Raw genomic sequence first — 20,544 nt, 5'->3', positions numbered from 1 at the left:
GGGGTCACCCACATATGCGGTCCTCTCCAAGGTTTCTCATAGTCATTCACATTGATATCCCACTGGGTTGAGTTTTTCCTTGCTCTTATGTGGGCTCTGAACCGAGGATGTCGTTGTGGCTTGTGCAGCCCTTTGAGACACTTGTGATTTAGGGCTATATAAATAAACATTAATTGATCAATTTAGACATGCAAGTCCAAGCAAAAAGGCGTTCCTCTATGCCAGGGGTCGGCAACCCAAAATGTTGAAAGAGCCATATTGGACCAAAAATACAAAAAAAAAATCTGTCTGGAGCCGCAAAAAAATGAAAAGCCATATTACATACAGATAGTGTGTCATGAGATATAAATTGAATTAAGAGGACTTAAAGGAAACTAAATGAGCTCAAATATAGCTACAAATGAGGCATAATGATGCAATATGTACATATAGCTAGCCTAAATAGCATGTTAGCATCGATTAGCTTGCAGTCATGCAGTGACCAAATATGTCCGATTAGCACTCCACACAAGTCAATAACATCAACAAAACTCACCTTTCATGCACAACCTTAAAAGTTTGGTGGACAAAATGAGACAGAAAAAGGATAAAACACGTCCTAGAAAGTCGAAGAAAGTTATACATGTAAACAAACTACGGTGAGTTCAAGGACCGCCAAAATTAGTGGGACAAAACGGCGCTCGCCAAATACTCGAATCAGTGAAGCATGTTTAATATAAACAGTGTGCTTTGTAACAATTAGGGAGGTTTGTGTCATGTTTGACCTCCTACAGAAACCATATTAAAACAAAAAATAGATTGTTTTCCCCCTCATCTTTTGCTATTTTTCATACATTTCTGAAAAAGCTCCAGAGAGCCACTAGGGCGGCGCTAAAGCGGCTCTAGAGCCGCGGGTTGCCGGCCCCTGCTCTATGCGCACGTTTATCCAAACTCTCACTAAAAGCATTGAGATAATGACACACTTAAAGCACCTCTTCCTGAGGGTGTTTCAGTGTTATAACTTCACCTTTATCTTTACTTATAAATAAAGTCCATTCGCCGCTGTTGTGCTGGATTAATGAACCCCCCTGACGGGTGTGTTATATCAACTAAAGCCCTCACTTCAACTTTCCACGTGCAAGATTGAATCTATTTAAAAAAGTGTAACCGAGGGTTTATAAATGTGGCCTATACTGTATGAAACTACAAAATAACAAACACGGAGGCTCCAGTTTACACGAGGACCACTTTATTTACCTTCTTTCAAAAACCTCCGCTCCACTACAACATGTCATCACTTCCGCTCTTGGCGCCTTCAAAATAAGAGCTCAAGGCATATACTGTATAACAGCGCATAACAGGAACTTAACATCACAAATAGGAAAGCCCATGAAAATAGGTTACAAAAGTTATTTAATAAGAAGCCAAAAAGTGCAAAAACAATAATGTTCATGTTGGAGGAGTTGTGAATTAGATACACCTGCAGTCTGTAGGTGTACCTAATGTTGTGGCTCTGCAGTCATTCACAACTCCTCCAACACGAACATTATTGTTTTTGCACTTTTTGGCTTCTTATGAAATAACTTTTTTAAATAGATTCAATCTTGCACGTGGAAAGTTTAAGTGTGGGCTTTAGTTGATATAACAATTCTACGGCGGGGGTGCAGGAGGCGGGGCTACTGGAGCCTCAGCCAGTGCGTCTTTTGCAGCAGTTTTATGATCTCTCAGCACAAGAAATACTTTAAACACATACAGTTGTTGACAAAATACACTGTACATTATATACCTCAGCTAACTAAACTATGGAAATGTATAATATAATTCATATAGCAATACAGTCTCACTGCACAGCAGGCCAGCAGTTAGCCGAGTCCGTCCATGTTGAGGCACTGAGTGACGTGCCTCGACTGGCTGCTGTTCACCACACCGTCTCTTCTCAGTATTTGAACGGCAAATGTGAAAATTCAGTGATTTTGAATAAAAATAATCTAAAACTGGTGAAGTTAAATGGAAAATAACTTTATAGTATAATCACTGCATACATATAACAATTTAATTATTTTTTTTTCTTTTTACATTTTTTTTCTTTCCATGATGGCAGGTGAGGCCCTGCCTCACCTGCCTCTAGTGACTGCACGTCACTGGTATATGTATATATAATGTATACTGATACTGTATGTGTATATAATTGGAAAAGACATGTTCAGTTCCTTTGCCACATGCCATCAGTCGTCTCAGCGGCCAATAGAAAGGAAGAAGGCGGAGAGAACAAATGAAAGAGGATGTTTCCACATACAAGAGTCACATTGAACATGTCAAACGTTTTTTTTCTCCTTCCCCCCCTCATCATCTCTGACTAAGTGAATCTGACAGGAAGTACATTCCACATATGTGATGGATTTGGATGAGCAGTCACCTACGCTGCATTCCCACAGTATGGACACACACAAGCTGTGCAGGGGGAAGAAAAAAGGACTTGAAGGAAGGAACCAGGCCGAGGTGGGCTGGGATGGAGGGGGGTTGCTCCTCTCCGTTAGAATAATTATGTGTAAGTTATCACACAACTTTTATGCTTAAAGGCCGTTGCTATAGTTATTATCAATTGTGCTGAAGTTGTACTTTTCTATCTGTGCAAAGGGACAACTTGCGATCTTGTATTGCGAGTCGTCTCATATCGGTGTTTGTGTCCAGACCCTGCTGACTGCCAAGGGCGAACATCGAGTACCGTGACGCAGACAAAGCAGAGACAGGGCGATATCACGAGTGTCAGCACATTTCCATACCTGAATAATCATGTTTTGTGTCTAACTGGGGCTGCTGAATTTACAGCAACCTCAGTGATGTAACCAGGGACCTCCCGAATAAATAGAGGAGCACGTGGGCTGTGCCTGAAGGCGTAGGTTGGAACTGTAACTGAGTGTCTCCTCATTGAGCAAAATTGAACTCTGTCTCTGCACGATTCCTTGCTTCTTGTCTGTTTAATAGATGTCATCAGTGTTTGAACCTGACACTCTCTTTAGGCTAGATACATCATTTCTATTGGTTGCTTTGTTGGGTCCGCTCCTGTCTCTGGCCATGCTGCCCTCTACCCCAGCAGACGATGGCGTGGAACACCGCAGAGGCCACCACAGTGTATATGTTTTTTTTGTTTTTTATTCATAGCTGTATGTAAAAGTGGCTGGTTGCATCAGCTCTGCTCTTTTAATGTATTTATACTACATTATATATATACTTGCAGTGTGTATATTGTACATATTACATATTGTTATGAAGCTGTCTGTTACTACATTATATATATACTTGCAGTGTGTATATTGTACGTATTACATATTGTTATGAAGGTGTCTGTTACTACATTATATATATACTTGCATTGTGTATATTGTACATATTACATATTGTTATGAAGGTGTCTGTTACTACATTATATATATACTTGCAGTGTGTATATTGTAAACATTACATATTGTTATGAAGGTGTCTGTTACTACATTATATATATACTTGCAGTGTGTATATTGATTGTACATGTTACATATTGTTATGAAGGTGTCTGTTACTACATTATATATATATACTTGCAGTGTGTATATTGTACATATTACATATTATGAAAGTGTCTGTTACTACATTATATATATACTTGCAGTGTGTATATTGTACATATTACATATTGTTATAAAGGTGTCTGTTACTACATTATATATATACTTGCAGTGTGTATATTGTACATATTACATATTGTTATGAATGTGTCTGTTACTACATTATACTTGCAGTGTGTATATAAAACATTGATGGAGGGATGAAGGCAACAAAAATTACTCCTATTTGCCGCACCTTGCAAGTGTTTTTTAAATCATCTTTAGGCTCCCAAAAAGAAAATAGGTGTGTTCCTGCCTCTCATAATGATTCCAAAATTCCAAAAGAAAAACAGTACAAGGTGCAGGAAAAGTGTCACGCACCTTCCAGAAGACGTGCAAGTCTATCAGAAGCAACAAGTGGAATAATAAATCCTATTTGTTTTATTCATGCCTCTGAGGTCACATGTGAACATTACTTGAAGGAGCTGCAGCAGGAATAAATGAGGCATATTTGCATAGGAAATGAACTTCCAACCTACATCTTTCCAGAGCGTGATACATATATAATATATATATATCCTCTCTTGATGGATGGTCAGGGATACAAGTAATGATCTCCCACTCGTACGTACGCATCTACCAGCCATCGAGGCCTCATCATTAAGTAAGCAGAGCTGCGGGGTTCAAAGGTCAGCCAGGAGGACCACTCACTGCTAGATGCTTAACACGCTGCATAGGAGAGACACTAATTAGGGCCAGTTTGACAAAAGCCAAGTGGTACGGCGTGCAAGGCGCGGGGACGTGTGCACGAGAGCCTTAATGCAGCTCTCTCAGGATAATGTATGTTTTTAATTGGCCTATTAAGCATGCAGCTGAGCACGGGAGCGATGGCCCCTGTCAGACACACAAGGGTTAACAACCGGGGTTAGCCTTTGTGGTTCAAAGGCCTCTTGTTTACATTTGACTGAGCACACCCCCACACCCCCACACCCCCTTCCTCCAAGAGGGTTTAGACAACCCTCCGTTCTTGCTTGTACCTTTGAAAACAAGCCTCACAAGCTTGCCACAAATGGCCGGCATTAATAAGACGTATGTCTTTGTTTGGACACAAACACACACTTCTAGAAAAATACAACAATGTACAACGTGTCTCATCACAGTTTTAGGAACAACTCTAACTTCTTGTTATGGAGCATTTCTAATATAAAGTAGTGTAAAGTTCTTACTTATATCTGTCAGTAAACTCGCTATGGAAGCACTAAAACATACCGGTGTAGTGAGTTTACATTATTCACCCAAGGAACTTTAGTTATTAGAGAGTTCCGGTCGGACGCTTTTTCACAGGACCATGTTTTCAATATTCTATTGAAAATATAGAAAATTACACACGGCGCTCAAAAATCTATGAAAATGTTTTAGTAGGACTTTGGTAAGCTATGAAGCCACATTGCTTGATGGATTGTACTCATACTTGCCAACCCTCCCGAATTTTCCGGGAGACTCCCGAATTTCAGTGCCTCTCCCGAAAATCTCCCGGGACAACGATTCCTCCGAAAATCTCCCGATTTCCAGCCGGACAACAATATTGGGGGCGTGCCTTAAAGGCACTGCCTTTAGCGTCGTCTCTCACCTGAAAAGGAGACTATTATATATGTCTCCATTATCCATAGGTTAATCTATAACCCATAAAGTAGGCAGGCACGGAGCTATTTCTCAGCGTGTGTTTATTCCAGCTGGCACGTTAATACACTGACACACAACATTTGGATTCCCATCATGCATTGCTTCAAAACTACGGCAAGTTGTAATATTCAAAATTTCCACCCGGACAAACAATATTGGGGGCGTGCCTTAAAGGCACTGCCTTTAGCGTCCTCTCACCAGAAAAGGAGACTATTATATATGTCTCAGTTATCCATAGCTTTATCTATAACCCATAACACAGTGGCCGAATGGATATAGTCACTCATAAACGGTCAGAGAAGCACAACACAGTATTATGGGCCACCTTGAAAGCAACACCCCGTTCTCATTTGCGGATGTTTTCAACAAATCCGTGAAGGATATGTTCCCGGATTCAGAGATCGCTCGCCAGTACTCAAATGGCAGAACAAAAGCTACTCAAATAGTGAAAGGTAAGTGTTGTTTTTTTTAAAGTAAGCAGCAAGTACAGTACAGTTAGTAGAACTGTGTTTTCATTACTGTGTACTGTACTATATAAGAAATACTTTAATTTCAGTGAATTCTAGCTATAAATATACTCCTCCCCTTAACCCCGCCCCCCATCCTCCACTGTTGCCATTTCTAATATAAAGTAGTGTAAAGTTCTAACTTATATCTGTCAGTAAACTTGCTATGGAAGCACTAAAACATACCGGTGTAGTGACTTTACATTATTCACCCAAGGAACTTTAGTTATTAGAGAGTTCCGGTTCAACGGTTTTTGACGGGACCATATTTTCAATGTTCCGTTGAAAATATAGAACATTACACACGGCGCTCAAAAATCCATCAAAATGTTTTAGTAGGACTTTGGTAAGCTATGAAGCCACACCGCTTGATGGATTGTACTGTGCTTCAACATAGGAGTATTATTATGCTGTGTGTATAAGGTAAGACTTTATCTGGCGTTTTGTTTCGCAATATTATGCAGAAGCAACTTTTCTTACCTTCTGGTACCTGCTGATCTGTATTTGGGATCAGCATAAATCCTGCAAATTTGCGCACCTTCGCCTTTGTAGTTGTATGACTACGACACCGTAGTCATAAGCTTCTTCTTGTTATGTGACATTCATCCTCCGCTGTTGCCATTTCTAATATAAAGTGTTAATATTTGAGTGGGTACCTGCTGATCTGTTTTTGGGATCTGCCTAACTTCTTGTTATGGGGCATTTCTAATATAAAGTAGTGTAAAGTTCTTACTTATATCCGTCAGTAAACTCACCATGAAAGCGCTAAAACATACCGGTGTAGTGACTTTACATTATTCACCCAAGTAACTCTAGTTATTAGAGGGTTCTGGTTTTTCCACGGGACACATTTCGGGCGTTGTTGTTGTTGCACTAGTGAGCCACGGATGAGGAGATGCTGCTCCGTTATTGATTGAAGTAAAGTCTGAATGTCATTAAAACAGTTAGCGCCATCTTTTGACACTTCTTCCACTCCCGTCCTTGCACGCTACACCACTACAACAACGATGACAGGGAGAAGACGCTGTCGAAGTGGAGGCACGTAAATAAGACCGCCCACAAAACGGCGCATCCTGAAGAGACTGTCAGAAAGTGACTTGAAGATGATGTGTAAAACATCATCTATGCAAAATTTTGAGCACCATTACATGTTATGTAGACCACAAGGAAGTCTTTTACATTTAGAAAATAATCATATAATATGACTCCTTTAATGCGCCCTATAATCCGGTGCGCCTTTTGTATGAAAATAGACCTGACTAGACCCGCTCATCGACAGTGCACCTTATAATCCGGTGCCCATATGGTCCAGAAAATACATTATATTTAAGACTTCCTCACCCCATCTAAGACATATAATGAGGGCAAAAACTGTACCTGTGCAGATCTGGCCAGCTTGTGACTGTACTCCTTCTCCATGTGCTTCAATTTGCTGCTGGTCTGCAAAGTCAAAAGAAAGGAGAGGTGAGTGGGAGATAGTGAGACACACGCACTGATGGAGCCTTATGGCATTGTTGACATCCCTCAACAACAGGGTGGTGGAGGAATGTTTAAGAATCTGATGGGAATCAGTTATCAGTCCAGTAAATATGTGCAGAGTTTATTCAGCGGCACTTGTTTCTCGGTATAGCTTGGTTGTTAGAGTGGCAGTGCCAGCAACTTGAGGGTTCCAGGTTCGATCCCCGCTTCCGCCATCCTAATCACTTTCGTTGTGTCCTTGGGCAAGACACTTTACCCACCCAGTGCCACCCACACTGCGTTAAATGTAACTTAGATATTGGCTTTCACGTTGCACCTCACCTCCTGTTATTACTTTACCAAAGCATCGTTCAACCCATCCTTCCGTACTGTTCCACATGTTTTTTCACCATGCTTTCTGTAACCAACCGGACCAAACTCAAACGCATTACAAACATAGCAGCTAAAATCGTCGGTCTACCCACACCCAACATTTCAGATTTAAACCACAGGCAAACACGATAGTCCAGCATATAAAAAGCAAACTGGCCGGCATGCATAAAACGGCAATGAAAATCGTAGGGAGGAAAGAATATGAGCCTATACAGAGCATCTATGAGCAGGCAGTTGGGAAAAAAGCTAAGAAAATTATTTCCAACTCACAACACCCACTCTTTCCTGAATATGGAACCCTGCCATCAGGGAGAAGACTCCGGGTCCCACTATGCAAATCTAACCGCCTTAAATTATCATTTGTCCCAGCCTCCATTAAGCTGACCAACAATGTGCAATAGAATTTTAATACATAGGTTAGCACTTTTTTAGCACATAGCACTTTAGCACATAGCACTTTAGAACTAAGCACTTTAGCACACAGCACTTTATCCATGAGCTCTAGTGCAATGCACATTGGTACTTTATCTTTATCTCCATACTGTAGATTTTATGCCTACATCAAAGTGCCACCTATGTCTATCAAGCTCCATGTTCTGATGTTTAAATGTTAGTTGTATGGTTGTGGTTGTGTCTGTGCTTGTGTTTTTGTTCTGTTGTTTTTGGGTATGTTAAGAAAGCAATGATGCACTGTGCCCAAGACAAATTTCCCCACGGGGACAATAAAGTTGAACCTTGACCTTGATATCACTCACCCACTACACCAATACATCATCCCACTACCATCAGGGCGCACGTACAGAACCATCAATTTCCGGAGGGCCTGCCTCAGGAAAAGCCTTATCCCTGCAGCTATAGCTGTAACCTGTAAATTTGTTGGTCATGTATGATGTCTTTTTGTTATTTTTGTTTTGTGATGTGTAATGTCTATTGTTTAAATGTACGGCAGTGAAAATGAATTTCCCCAACGGGGACCAATAAATCTAAATCGAACTTGTCTCCTGCTCTTTTGTACATGTTGCCTGTCATTTAAAATTCTAATGAAAGACGGGGAAACACATGCATTTTTTTTATTTTTTTTGCCATTCTTGTCATGTCTGTGTAATCATGTTTTGTTTTAAGTCATGTTTTGTTTGGTTTCTGGCTTTTCACTCCCTTGTCTTGTTTGCATGATTACCCATTAGTTTCACCTGTTCCACGTTTGGACTCATTGTGCACTCTTGTTTGTCACCATAGCAACCAGGCCCGGCCCTAACCAATCTGGCGCCCTAGGCAAGATTTTAGGTGGCGCCCCCCCACATCGGCAGTGAAGTGTATATACTCACAAGAAACCAAATAGCTTTGTCTTTGACCTTTTTTTTACTTAAAGAAAGCAAATTAACAATCAGAATAGTTAACAAGATAAAAAAATATATGAATAAATAAATGAATGCAAAAAATAAAAAATGAATATATGAAATACAATATTTTTTACATACATATTGCTTAATTTACATTAATGATGTGCACTTTAACAACTAGGCTTACAACTATACCTAATATATAAAGGGGTGGAAAAGTGACTATTACCTGCAGGGCAAACATTAGCTAACCAGAAGGCAATAACAATGTAAACAAAAAACACCTGCTTAAAAGATCTAATACAAATGTCCCTGAGGAATGTAAGGTGGGAGTACTGTAATTACCTAACGTTACATTATTATTTTCCATAACAATTTAGCCCCCTCCACAATATTAACCCGACGTTAAAACAGAACTAGCTATTTATTGATTAGCAATTGCCGAATCATGTAACATTAGCTTAATGCTAAAAAGCCAGGTTACTATCACATTCTGTAACAGACAAATAATTTCATGTAGGCTAACGTTACCTACCTGCTACCTCTGTCTTTTCTCGTTTCTCCTCCTCTTCTTTTCTCTTTTTTCTTCCCTGGGCACCTGACAGTTTTGGCCGTTTTGACATCTTGTGTTGATTTTTTGATGTGGTGACGTCCAAAAAGAGTCATGATACGGGAAGGGAGGGGGCGCACCGTGCGGGGGGGGGGGGGGGGGGGGGGGGGCGTAATGTTGTAACAAATAATATTTCCATTATATAGGCTTTACTTTGCATTTTAATTAACGTGGGATTATTTTTTGTATTTAGAAATAATAGTACCAACTTTTTTTTTTTTTTCTCCAACATTTGTGGCACTGGCGTGGCGCCCCCTGATGGACGGCGCCCTTAGCATTTGCCTATACGGCCTATGCCACGGGCCGGCCCTGATAGCAACCATTAGTTTTCACCTGTCACATCACGCACCTGTTTCACGTTTTGACTCACGCACCTGTTTTCACTAATCATGTCCATAGTATTTAAGTTCATTCATTTTCTGTTGTTCGTCCTGACGACATCACCGCATTTATGCTCGACACATTTCTAACTCCTTTTCATGTCCATCGTTCACGCTGCTCCTTTTTTGTCCATGCCAAGTAAGTTTTCTTTATTCAAGCCATAGTTTGCAAGTTTTGTTTAATTGTTCATAGTTTCTGCCAATGTGCAAGTTTTGTGTTTATAGTCTAGTTTTGTACCTCCGCCCCTGTGCGCGCTTTTCGTTTATTCCTTTTTTAATAGTTTAAATAAATCATGTACCTACATTCCCGTCTCGCCCGTGCCAAATTTCCGTTGCATCCCGGGAAAGCAAACACCCAAGATCAAGTCTTGACAATTCTAATTTGTAATAATCAGCTTGTTCTATGTGATGCTAATAGGAGTAATCAATTTTGCCTCCAAATCCCTCTAATCATGCGTCCAAAAAATGGCAACAATACTCCATTTACATCTCTTGACCTGAATATTAACCCAGGATGAGCAACATTGTTATCACAAGTGTTTACGCAGTGGTCACAGCGAGTGGACAAGGTTCAGTGACATGCTGAGCTGCTGCATCATGATCGCCTCGGAGTTGGTGAAAGTTTATTGCAGATGATGAATAATACCTCTCACTTGTATAGTAGAAGGTTGTGACCATGAACCGCAAAGTTGCTCATCTGTGACATTCAGTTTAGACTCCAAGATGGCGAGAAAGACACAAAAAAAGAGGCTTTTTTTTCCTTTACTCCATTGTGTGAAATATGATTAATTCTTCATCTAAACAGCTATCCTAGTGAGAGCAGACATTGTACAGAAAGTGATTATTCTACAAAACCCAAAAGCAGTGAAGTTGTCACGTTGTGTAAATGGTAAATAAAAAGAGAATACAACAAATCCTTTTCAACTTATATTCAATTGAATAGACTGCAAAGACAAGATATTTCATGTTCACACTGAGAAACTTCAGTCCCTCACACTGCAAAAAGTGAAATCTAAGTAAGATGAAATATGTCAAATAAGGGTGATATTTGCTTATTTTCTGTCTGATAAGATCATTCTTCTCACTAAGCAGATTTTATGTTAGAGTGTTTTACTTGTTTTAAGTGGTCCTAAATGATCTCAGTAAGATATTACAGCTTGTTGCTGAGATGTTATGACCTATATTGAGTAAAACATGCTTGAAACTAGAATATCAAGTGTTGCAAAGCTGTGTCGTCAACACTCACAAGTATAAAACTACTTTTTTAAAGTCATCATTTCTTATTTCATGCACGAAAGAGACAATTGTATCTCATAATTAAAACAGATGGACTTTGCTGTTTTATTTTCAATGAAACAATAGAAAATAGGTACTCATATAGTAGTACAGTTGGCACAGTACAGTAAACTGACAGTTAATATTTAAACATTTAACATTTCTAACTATTTTGAACAGAAATAGTTCATGCACATTCAGATGAAATCTTCAAAATTACAATTAAAACATTTTTGGCCGGGGGCCGGGCTGTATATATGCGCACTAATTGACTGAAAGAGCACACACTTGGCGCGATGATGTCATGTTATCCATGGAAAAATGCATTTTTAGACAATATGATTTGCCTGAGCGGCTAGGAGACCCCGAGAGTAACAAGCGCTTGCCTTGTTGCCTTTCCATTAAGAACAATAAATTACTTTTTAGGATAAGTTTGCTGGTTTCAAGAAATGTAATGCCGAGCGCATATCATTATGTCAAGATAATGACACTAGCATTAAGAATATTTTTCAACATATTGAGCAAAAAGGTCTCTTTTTTTTCTACCAAGAAAAGTGCACTTGTTATTAGTGAGAATATACTTATTTTAAGCTATTTTTGGGTTCATTGAAGTTAGCTAATTTTACTTGTTTTGGAAAGTTTTGACAAGCCAAATTTTCTTGTTCTATTGGCAGATAATTTTGCTTAGTTCAAATAAAATACCCCTCATTTTTGTATTTTTTTTCTCTTGTTTTTGAACACTGACTTTTTGCAGGGCACAAACACGATTCTTTCTTTCTTTCTTTCTTTTAGTTTATTTGGAACATGAACACACTTACAGCATAATACATCACACAATTTCATATCATTTCACTTTACATCATGTCCGAAAAGGAGTAGGAAGAAGCAAAGCTTATTTAATCCTACCCCTTTCCCACTTCAAAGCGTTTACAAATATATAGAATCATTTACTGACCTTTTTATATAATAAAATAACATCTATGAATTAGTATACAACAGTTTTGTAATATGTAATTGATTAATTAATTCAGTCATTATTAACATACTGAGATGAAGAAGATCTTATTTTCAATAAGGTTGAAAGTATTTCTCATAATTCTTCTTCTTTGTACTCTGTAAGCACTATTATTTTGAACAACCTCTTAAACTGGATCATATCAGTACAATTTTTTACTTCTTTACTTAATCCATTCCATCATTTAATTCCACATACTGATATGCTAAAAGTTCTAAGTGTTGTACGTGCATATAAATGTTTTAAATTATTTTTTCCTCTAAGGTTATATTTCTCCTCTTTAGTTGAGAAGAATTGTTGTACATTCTTTGGTAGCAGGTTATAGTTTGCGTTGTACATCATTTTAGCTGTTTGCAATTTTACCAAATCACCAAACTTTAATATTTCTGACTTAATAAATAAAGGGTTTGTGTGTTCTCTATATCCAACATTATGTATTATTCTAACTGATCTTTTTTGTAACACGGTTAGCGAATGTAGCGCACATTTGTAGTTATTTCCCCATATTTCTGCACAATAACTCAGATATGGTAACACTAGCGAGCAGTAGAGAATATGTAGTGATTTTTGGCCCAGGACATATTTTGCTTTATTCATTATTGAAATGTTTTTTGCCACCTTATGTTGTATGTTTTGTACATTAGATTTCCAGTTCATTTGATCATCTATTAATACTCCCAAAAATCTAGTTTCTTTTACCCTTTCAATGTCTATTTGTATTTGTGTATGATGCTCTTTTCTACTGTTACCAAATAGCATTATTTTAGTTTTACTGAGATTCAAAGACAGTCTGTTTTTGTCAAACCATCTTTTTAATTTGTTCATTTCTTCTGTTATTATTTGTATTATCTTCTGTGTGTTCTCTCCTGAACAGAAAGCAGTTGTGTCGTCCGCAAATAAAACCAACTTTAAGTCCTTCGTAACCTTACAAATGTCGTTTATAAAAAGATTGAACAATCTTGGCCCCAGTATTGATCCCTGGGGTACACCACAAGATATATCTAGCCATGTTGACATATTTTCACCCATCTTTACATATTGCTTCCTGTTGGTTAAATAACTTCTTACCCAATTCAATACCAAACCTCTGATGCCATATCGTTCTAATTTTCGTATTAAAATATCATGATTAATTGTGTCAAATTTTGTTAAGTCCATGAATACTACGGCCGCACATTCTTTACCATCTATTGCATTGGTAATTTCCTCTGTTATTTTGGTTAGTGCTATTGATGTTGAGATATTTGCTCGGAATCCATATTGGTTCTCCACAAGCGTCCCACTTTTGTTAATAAATAAATCTAATCGACTATTGAATAATTTTTCCAAGATTTTGGAGAATTGTGGAAGTAATGAAACTGGTGTGTAGTTAGTAAACTGGTGTACGTCTCCATTCTTATAAATTGGTACGACTTTTGCAATTTTCATTATATCAGGGAATTTACCGGTTAAAAATGATACATTGGTGATATATGTCAGAGGTTCTGAAATGTCTTGTATAACCCTTTTTATCGTTACCATATCTATTCCATGACAGTCGGTTGAGGTCTTGGATTTACAATTTTTTTACAATTTTGATTATTTCTTCTTTTGTTACGCTTTTAAGAAACATGGAATTGGGATTTCTGTCTATGAGCTCACTCAAGGCCTCAACTGACCCATCATCTGCATTTGGAATTCTTTGATCCAGATTTTTCCCGATATTAACAAAAATAATCATTGAAACGTTCAGCTATTTGGTTCATATTGTCATTTTTTGTATTTCCATCTCGAAAGTACTGGGTTGTTTTTGTTCTTGTTTAATAATTGACTGTAGTACTCCTTCTTACATGTTCCTAGTATACCAATTAGTTTGTTTTTATATTTTTTATACTTATTTTCTGCCTCTATAGATCTATGTTATTACTATTACTGAAAGTCCCTCACAAACACTATTATTATGCTGCAATCAACACTTAATTAAGCAACGGTTTAGACTCCTCCCCCTTCCACTTCCTGACAAACACTGCCTGTCCCGCTCTGAAGCGGACACACCTGTCACCACGGCAACACAGAGCCATCACCACGGATACCGGCCTGTCTCGTCTTCCTTTGCCAGGACTCTAGTGAGTGGCGTCTCACTCGTCCCCTGGGGGGCCCCCCATTGCAGCTGATGAGAGAGCGGGACAAAGCAAGAAGGGGGGGGGGGGGGGGGGGGGCTACTTGAAAGCTCCTCCTTTACAGCTGACACATGTTGTCTTTATGTTTCATGACTGCTGCAGCTATTAATAGATGTTCATTATTCTTTGTCTTCTAATAACGTCAGTCTGTGGTCCTTCTCAGAGAGAACTAAGAATGCCATCAGGAACTCTATCGGAAAATGTTTTTTTAGTAAAGGATATTATCAGCACGGTTATGTCCGGAAGTCATACTTGCCAACCCTCCCGGATTTTCCGGGTGACTCCCGAAATTCCTCCCGGGACAAATTTTCTCCCGAAAATCTCCTGAAATTCAGGCGGAGCTGGAGGCCACGCCCCCTCCAGCTCCATGCGGACCTGAGTGACGTGTTGACAGCCTGTCCACACGTCCGCTTTCCCACAATATAAACAGCTAATGATGGAGGGCGAGTTCTTGGTTTCTTATGTGGGTTTATTGTTAGGCAGTTTCATTAACGTCCTCCCAGCGCGGTAACAACACACAACAACAGCAGTCAAGTTTCCGTCTACCGTAAAGCAGTTCGTCTGCCGTAAACAGCAATGTTGTGACACTTTTAAACAGGACAATACTGCCATCTACTGTACATGCATATGTGACAATAACATCTACTGTACATGCATATGTGACCCACCCATAATGTGTCACATTTTTGTGTTGATTTATTTATTTTATTTTGTGGTTTGAATTCGTTTTTGGAGCTGTCATTACACATTTATCAGTATTCACATTGGTCAGTAGGGGGCAGTAGGGCGTTTCTTCCCAATTGAATGCTATCACCTGCAGACCGGAAGTGTCTTGTCATTCTGATGAGCGCGACCAGTCTGTGAACAACTGAAACGTCCTGTGTGCTTTTTCCTCCTGTATAACAGGTTAGTTTTGGTGAATCAACTCACTGAATAATATCCATGTGATCTTTATAAGTTTAAGTACACATTCTTATGGTGGAGCCTAACTCTAAAGTGTTTTTGAGTTGTAGTTTGTATTTGTGAATGAATCCAGTGCACAGCTGCAGTCATCAATACAAAAAGGCGACGTGAGTGCGCAATGTTTATATAGGAACTTCTGATCCTAATTCAGACTCCCAAATTAGAGCTCCCGTTTTCTTATTGATTTTATAATGTATATTTGTATAATGTGTGTGTTCTGAAATAGTGACAGAGAATAGAACAAGGATGGACAATTCAACCCTTAACTCAACAATGAGTAGATGAGTGTTATGTATGTGTATCTGTGTAAATAAATGAACACTGAAATTCCAGTATTTCTTTTATTTATATATATATATATATATATATAGCTAGAATTCACTGAAAGTCAAGTATTTCTTATATATATATATATATCTTAACCACGCCCCCCGCCCCACCCCCGACCACGCCCCCCCACCCCCCACCCCCCACCTCCCGAAGTCTCAAGGTTGGCAAGTATGCCGGAAGTATTCCTGTTAGGGGTGTTACGGTACACTCGGACCACAGTTTGGTACGAACCCCGGTGTTAACGTCACGGTTCAGTTAGTTTATGGAACAAAATTGATGGAACAAAATAGAAAACATAAAACTGTCCTGCTTTTGTGTTTAATATTTCAAATGAAGCATGAAAATATTGCAATGTGCTGGCAGGTAAATCTTCAATAAATACAGTTTTCAGTGTTCAAAAAAAAAGAAAAAATAATACAAAAATGAGGGGTAATTTAATTGAACTAAGCAAAATTATCTGCCAATAGAACAAGAAAATTTGGCTTGTCAAGACATTCCAAAACAAGTCAATTTAGCTAACCTCAATGAACCCAAAAATACCTTAAAATAAGTATATTCTCACTAATAACAAGTTGAAAAAAAAAAATTGACATTTTTGCTCAATATGTCGAAAAATATTCTTAAATGAAGTAAATGCTAGTGCCATTATCTTGACATAAAGATATGCGCTCAGCATCATGATGTTTTTTTTCATGCTTGAAATAAGAAATGATGACTTTAAAAAAGTAGTTTTATACTTGTGAGTGTTGATGACACAGCTTTGCAACACTTGATATTCTAGTTTCAAGCATGTTTTACTCAATATAGGTCATAACATCTCAGCAACAAGCTGTAATATCTTACTGAGATCATTTAGGACCACTTAAAACAAGTAAAACACTCTAACATAAAATCTGCTTAGTGAGACGAATGATCTTATCAGACAGAAAACAAGCAAATATCACCCTTATTTGACATATTTCACATTCTTGTATTTTTTGCCTTCTTCAGGACCAGCCTTTCTAGATATATAAAGATGTGTATTTACAACATGAATAATATATACATACTATGCAAATATAAAAAAGCTTGTTGTGAAAAATGAGTTGGAATTTCACAAGAAAATGGGCACAATTTCACAAGAAAAACGTCAAGTTTTGGCAGTATTATAATAAAAGTTGTCATTTTACTCGACGCAAGTCCACATTTGACAAGGATTGTGCAATATTATGAAAAGAGTCGTAATTTCACTCGACAAAAGTCACAATTTTATAAGAAAACTTAAAAATGTGGTCAATATTATAATAATAATTGGAATTTTACTTGGCAATAAAATGTCACTGTTTTACGAGAACAACCAAAAAAAATTGGCAACATTGTGATAAAAGTCGTAATTTTATATGACAAATATCACCATTTTGCATTAAAAAAAAAATAATTTTACATGAAAAAGTAATAATTTTATGGGAAAAAATAATTTTGCATAAAAAAGTAATCATTTTACGAGATAATATTGCAATATTACAGAAACAGAAAGAATATGAGAAATTGTTCCCAATTTTATAAGAAAAAAGTCGACACGTGAGAAAAACACTGCTTTTAGTAAAAAAAAATGTTGTTGAATTTTTTGTTTTTTAATTTTCATTATTTACTTCAAGTTATATGTATATATATATATATATATATATATATATATATATATATATATATATATATATATATATATATATATATATATAAATATATATATATATATATATAAATATATATATAAATATATATATATATATATATAAATATATATATATATATATATAAATATATATATAAATATATATATATATATATATAAATATATATATATATATATATATATATATATATATATATATATATATATATATATATATATATATATATACATATAACTTGAAGTAAATAATAAAAATTAAAAAACAAAAAATTTAACAACAACATTTTTTTTTACTAAAAGCAGTCTTTTTCTCACGTGTCGACTTTTTTCTTATAAAATTGGGAACAATTTCACATATTCTTTCTGTTTCTGTAATATTGCAATATTATCTCGTAAAATGATTACTTTTTTATGCAAAATTATTTTTTCCCGTAAAATTATTACTTTTTCATGTAAAATTATTATTTTTTTAATGCAAAATGGTGACATTTGTCATATAAAATTACGACTTTTATCACAATGTTGCCAATTTTTTTTTGTTATATATATATATATATATATATATATATATATATATATATATATATATATATATATATATCACCCTTATTTGACATATTTCAAATTCTTGTATTTATTGTATTATTATATGTATTATATATATATATATATATATATATATATATATAAATATATATATATATATATATATATATATATATATATATATATATATATATATATATATATATATATATATATATATATCACCCTTATTTGACATATTTCAAATTCTTGTATTTATTGCCTTCTTCAGGACCAGCCTTTCTAGATATATAAAGATGTGTATTTACAACATGAATAATATATACATCCTATGCAAATATAAAAAAGCTTGTTGTGAAAAATGAGTTGGAATTTCACAAGAAAATGGGCACAATTTCACAAGAAAAACGTCAAATTTTGGCAGTATTATAATAAAAGTTGTCATTTTACTCGACGCAAGTCCACATTTGACGAGGAATGTGCAATATTATGAAAAGAGTCGTAATTTTACTCGACAAAAGTCGCAATTTTATAAGAAAACTTAAAAATTTGGTCAATATTATAATAATAATGATTGGAATTTTACTTGGCAATAAAATGTCACTGTTTTACGAGAACAACAAAAAAAAATTGGCAACATTGTGATAAAAGTCGTAATTTTATATGACAAATGTCACCATTTTGCATTAAAAAAATAATAATTTTACATGAAAAAGTAATAATTTTACGGGAAAAAATAATTTTGCATAAAAAAGTAATCATTTTACGAGATAATATTGCAATATTACAGAAACAGAAAGAATATGTGAAATTGTTCCCAATTTTATAAGAAAAAAGTCGACACGTGAGAAAAAGACTGCTTTTAGTAAAAAAAAATGTTGTTGTTAAATTTTTTGTTTTTTAATTTTCATTATTTACTTCAAGTTATATGTATATATATATATATATATATATATATATATATTTATATATATATATATATATATATATATATATATATATGCTCTACACTGCAAAAAGTGAAATCTAACTAAGATGAAATATGTCAAATAAGGGTGTGATATATATATATATATATATATATATATATATATATATATATATATATATATATATATATATATATATATATATATCACCCTTATTTGACATATTTCATCTTATAGAACATTACACACGGCGATCAAAATGTTTTAGTAGGACTTTGGTAAGCTATGAAGCCACACCGCTTGATGGATTGTACTGTGCTTCAACATAGGAGTATTATTATGGTGTGTGTATAAGGTAAGACATTATCTGGTGTTTTGTTTCGCAATAATATGCAAAAGCAACTTTTCCTACCTTCTGATGTGTATTTGGGATCTGCATAAGTCCTGAAAATTTGCGCGCATTCGCCTTTGTAGTCCGTCCTGACACCGTAGTCTATAAGCTTCTTCTTTTTCTCTATCTTCTTGTTATGTGACATTCATCCTCCACTGTTGCCATTTCTAATATAAAGTAGTGCAAAGTTCTTACTTATATCCGTCAGTAAACTCGCCATGAAAGCACTAAAACATACCGGTGTAGTGACTTTACATTATTCACCCAAGTAACTTTAGTTATTAGAGGGTTCTGGTTTTTCACGGGACACATTTCGGGCGTTGTTGTTGCACTAGTGAGCCACGGATGAGGAGATGCTGCCCCGTTATTGATTGAAGTAAAGTCTGAATGTCATTAAAACAGTTAGCTCCATTTTTTGACACTTCTTCCACTCCCGTCCTTGCACGGTACACCGCTACAACAAAGATGACGGGGAGAAGACGCTGTCGAAGTGGAGGCACGTAAGTAAGACCGCCCACAAAACGGCGCATCCTGAAGTGACTTGAAGATGATGTGTAAAACATCATCTATGCAACATTTTGAGCAAAGAACCACCATTACATGTTATGTAGACCACAAGGAAGTCTTTTACATTTAGAAAATAATCATAATAATATGACTACTTTAATGCACCTTTTGTATAAAAATAGACCTGACTAGACCCGCTCATCGGCAGTGCGCCTTATAATCCAATGCGCCCTATGGTCCGTAGAATACGGTATTTCCTTACTAAATAAACCAGGGTCAACTTTTATCAAAAGAATAGGAAGAGAAACGTAGGGTGGATGGGAAAAAAAAGAGCTCATAATTAAAATCACAACACACAAAAAAGCCATTCAAGGTTCTTTGAAGGCAACTAAATGGAATATTTCATTCAACAGCCAATTGAGTGTCCTAATAGAGCTTTTGCATGATCAAAGAATACTTCCACAAGGAAAACCAGATTACACTTTGCCAGAAGACATATGAAGCATGTTCTTCAAGGAACCGAAGGCAAATAAAGTCAAGACTTGACGACGAGGAAATGACAGGCCAAACACACACACACACACATTCTTGTATTTCTTACATTCTTCAGGACCAGCCTTTCTAGATATATAAAGATGTGTATTTACAACATGAATAATATATACATACTATGCACATATAAAAAAGCTTGTTGGGAAAAATGAGTTGGAATTTCACAAGAAAAAGGTCACAATTTCACAAGAAAAAGGTCACAATTTCACAAGAAAAACGTAGAATTTTGGCAGTATTATAATAAAAGTCGTCATTTTACTCGACGCAAGTCA

General features: G+C 36.2%; 1 protein-coding gene across 1 annotated transcript in view; it reads right to left on the bottom strand.

Annotated features, from left to right (window-relative positions):
• Positions 1 to 20,544, bottom strand: part of cep112 (centrosomal protein 112) — a 473,259-nt gene that overhangs the window by 147,508 nt on the left and 305,207 nt on the right. The window contains exon 22 of the mRNA XM_061974375.1: positions 7,130 to 7,192. Coding sequence (XP_061830359.1) covers positions 7,130 to 7,192 — 63 coding nt within the window. The remainder of the gene's footprint in view (positions 1 to 7,129; positions 7,193 to 20,544) is intronic.

This window comes from Nerophis lumbriciformis, linkage group LG22 (assembly GCF_033978685.3).
Source record: "Nerophis lumbriciformis linkage group LG22, RoL_Nlum_v2.1, whole genome shotgun sequence".
NCBI classification, from domain to species: Eukaryota; Metazoa; Chordata; class Actinopteri; order Syngnathiformes; family Syngnathidae; genus Nerophis; species Nerophis lumbriciformis.
Note: the sequence above shows the minus strand (reverse complement) of the source record. Positions and strands in the feature narration are given on the sequence as shown.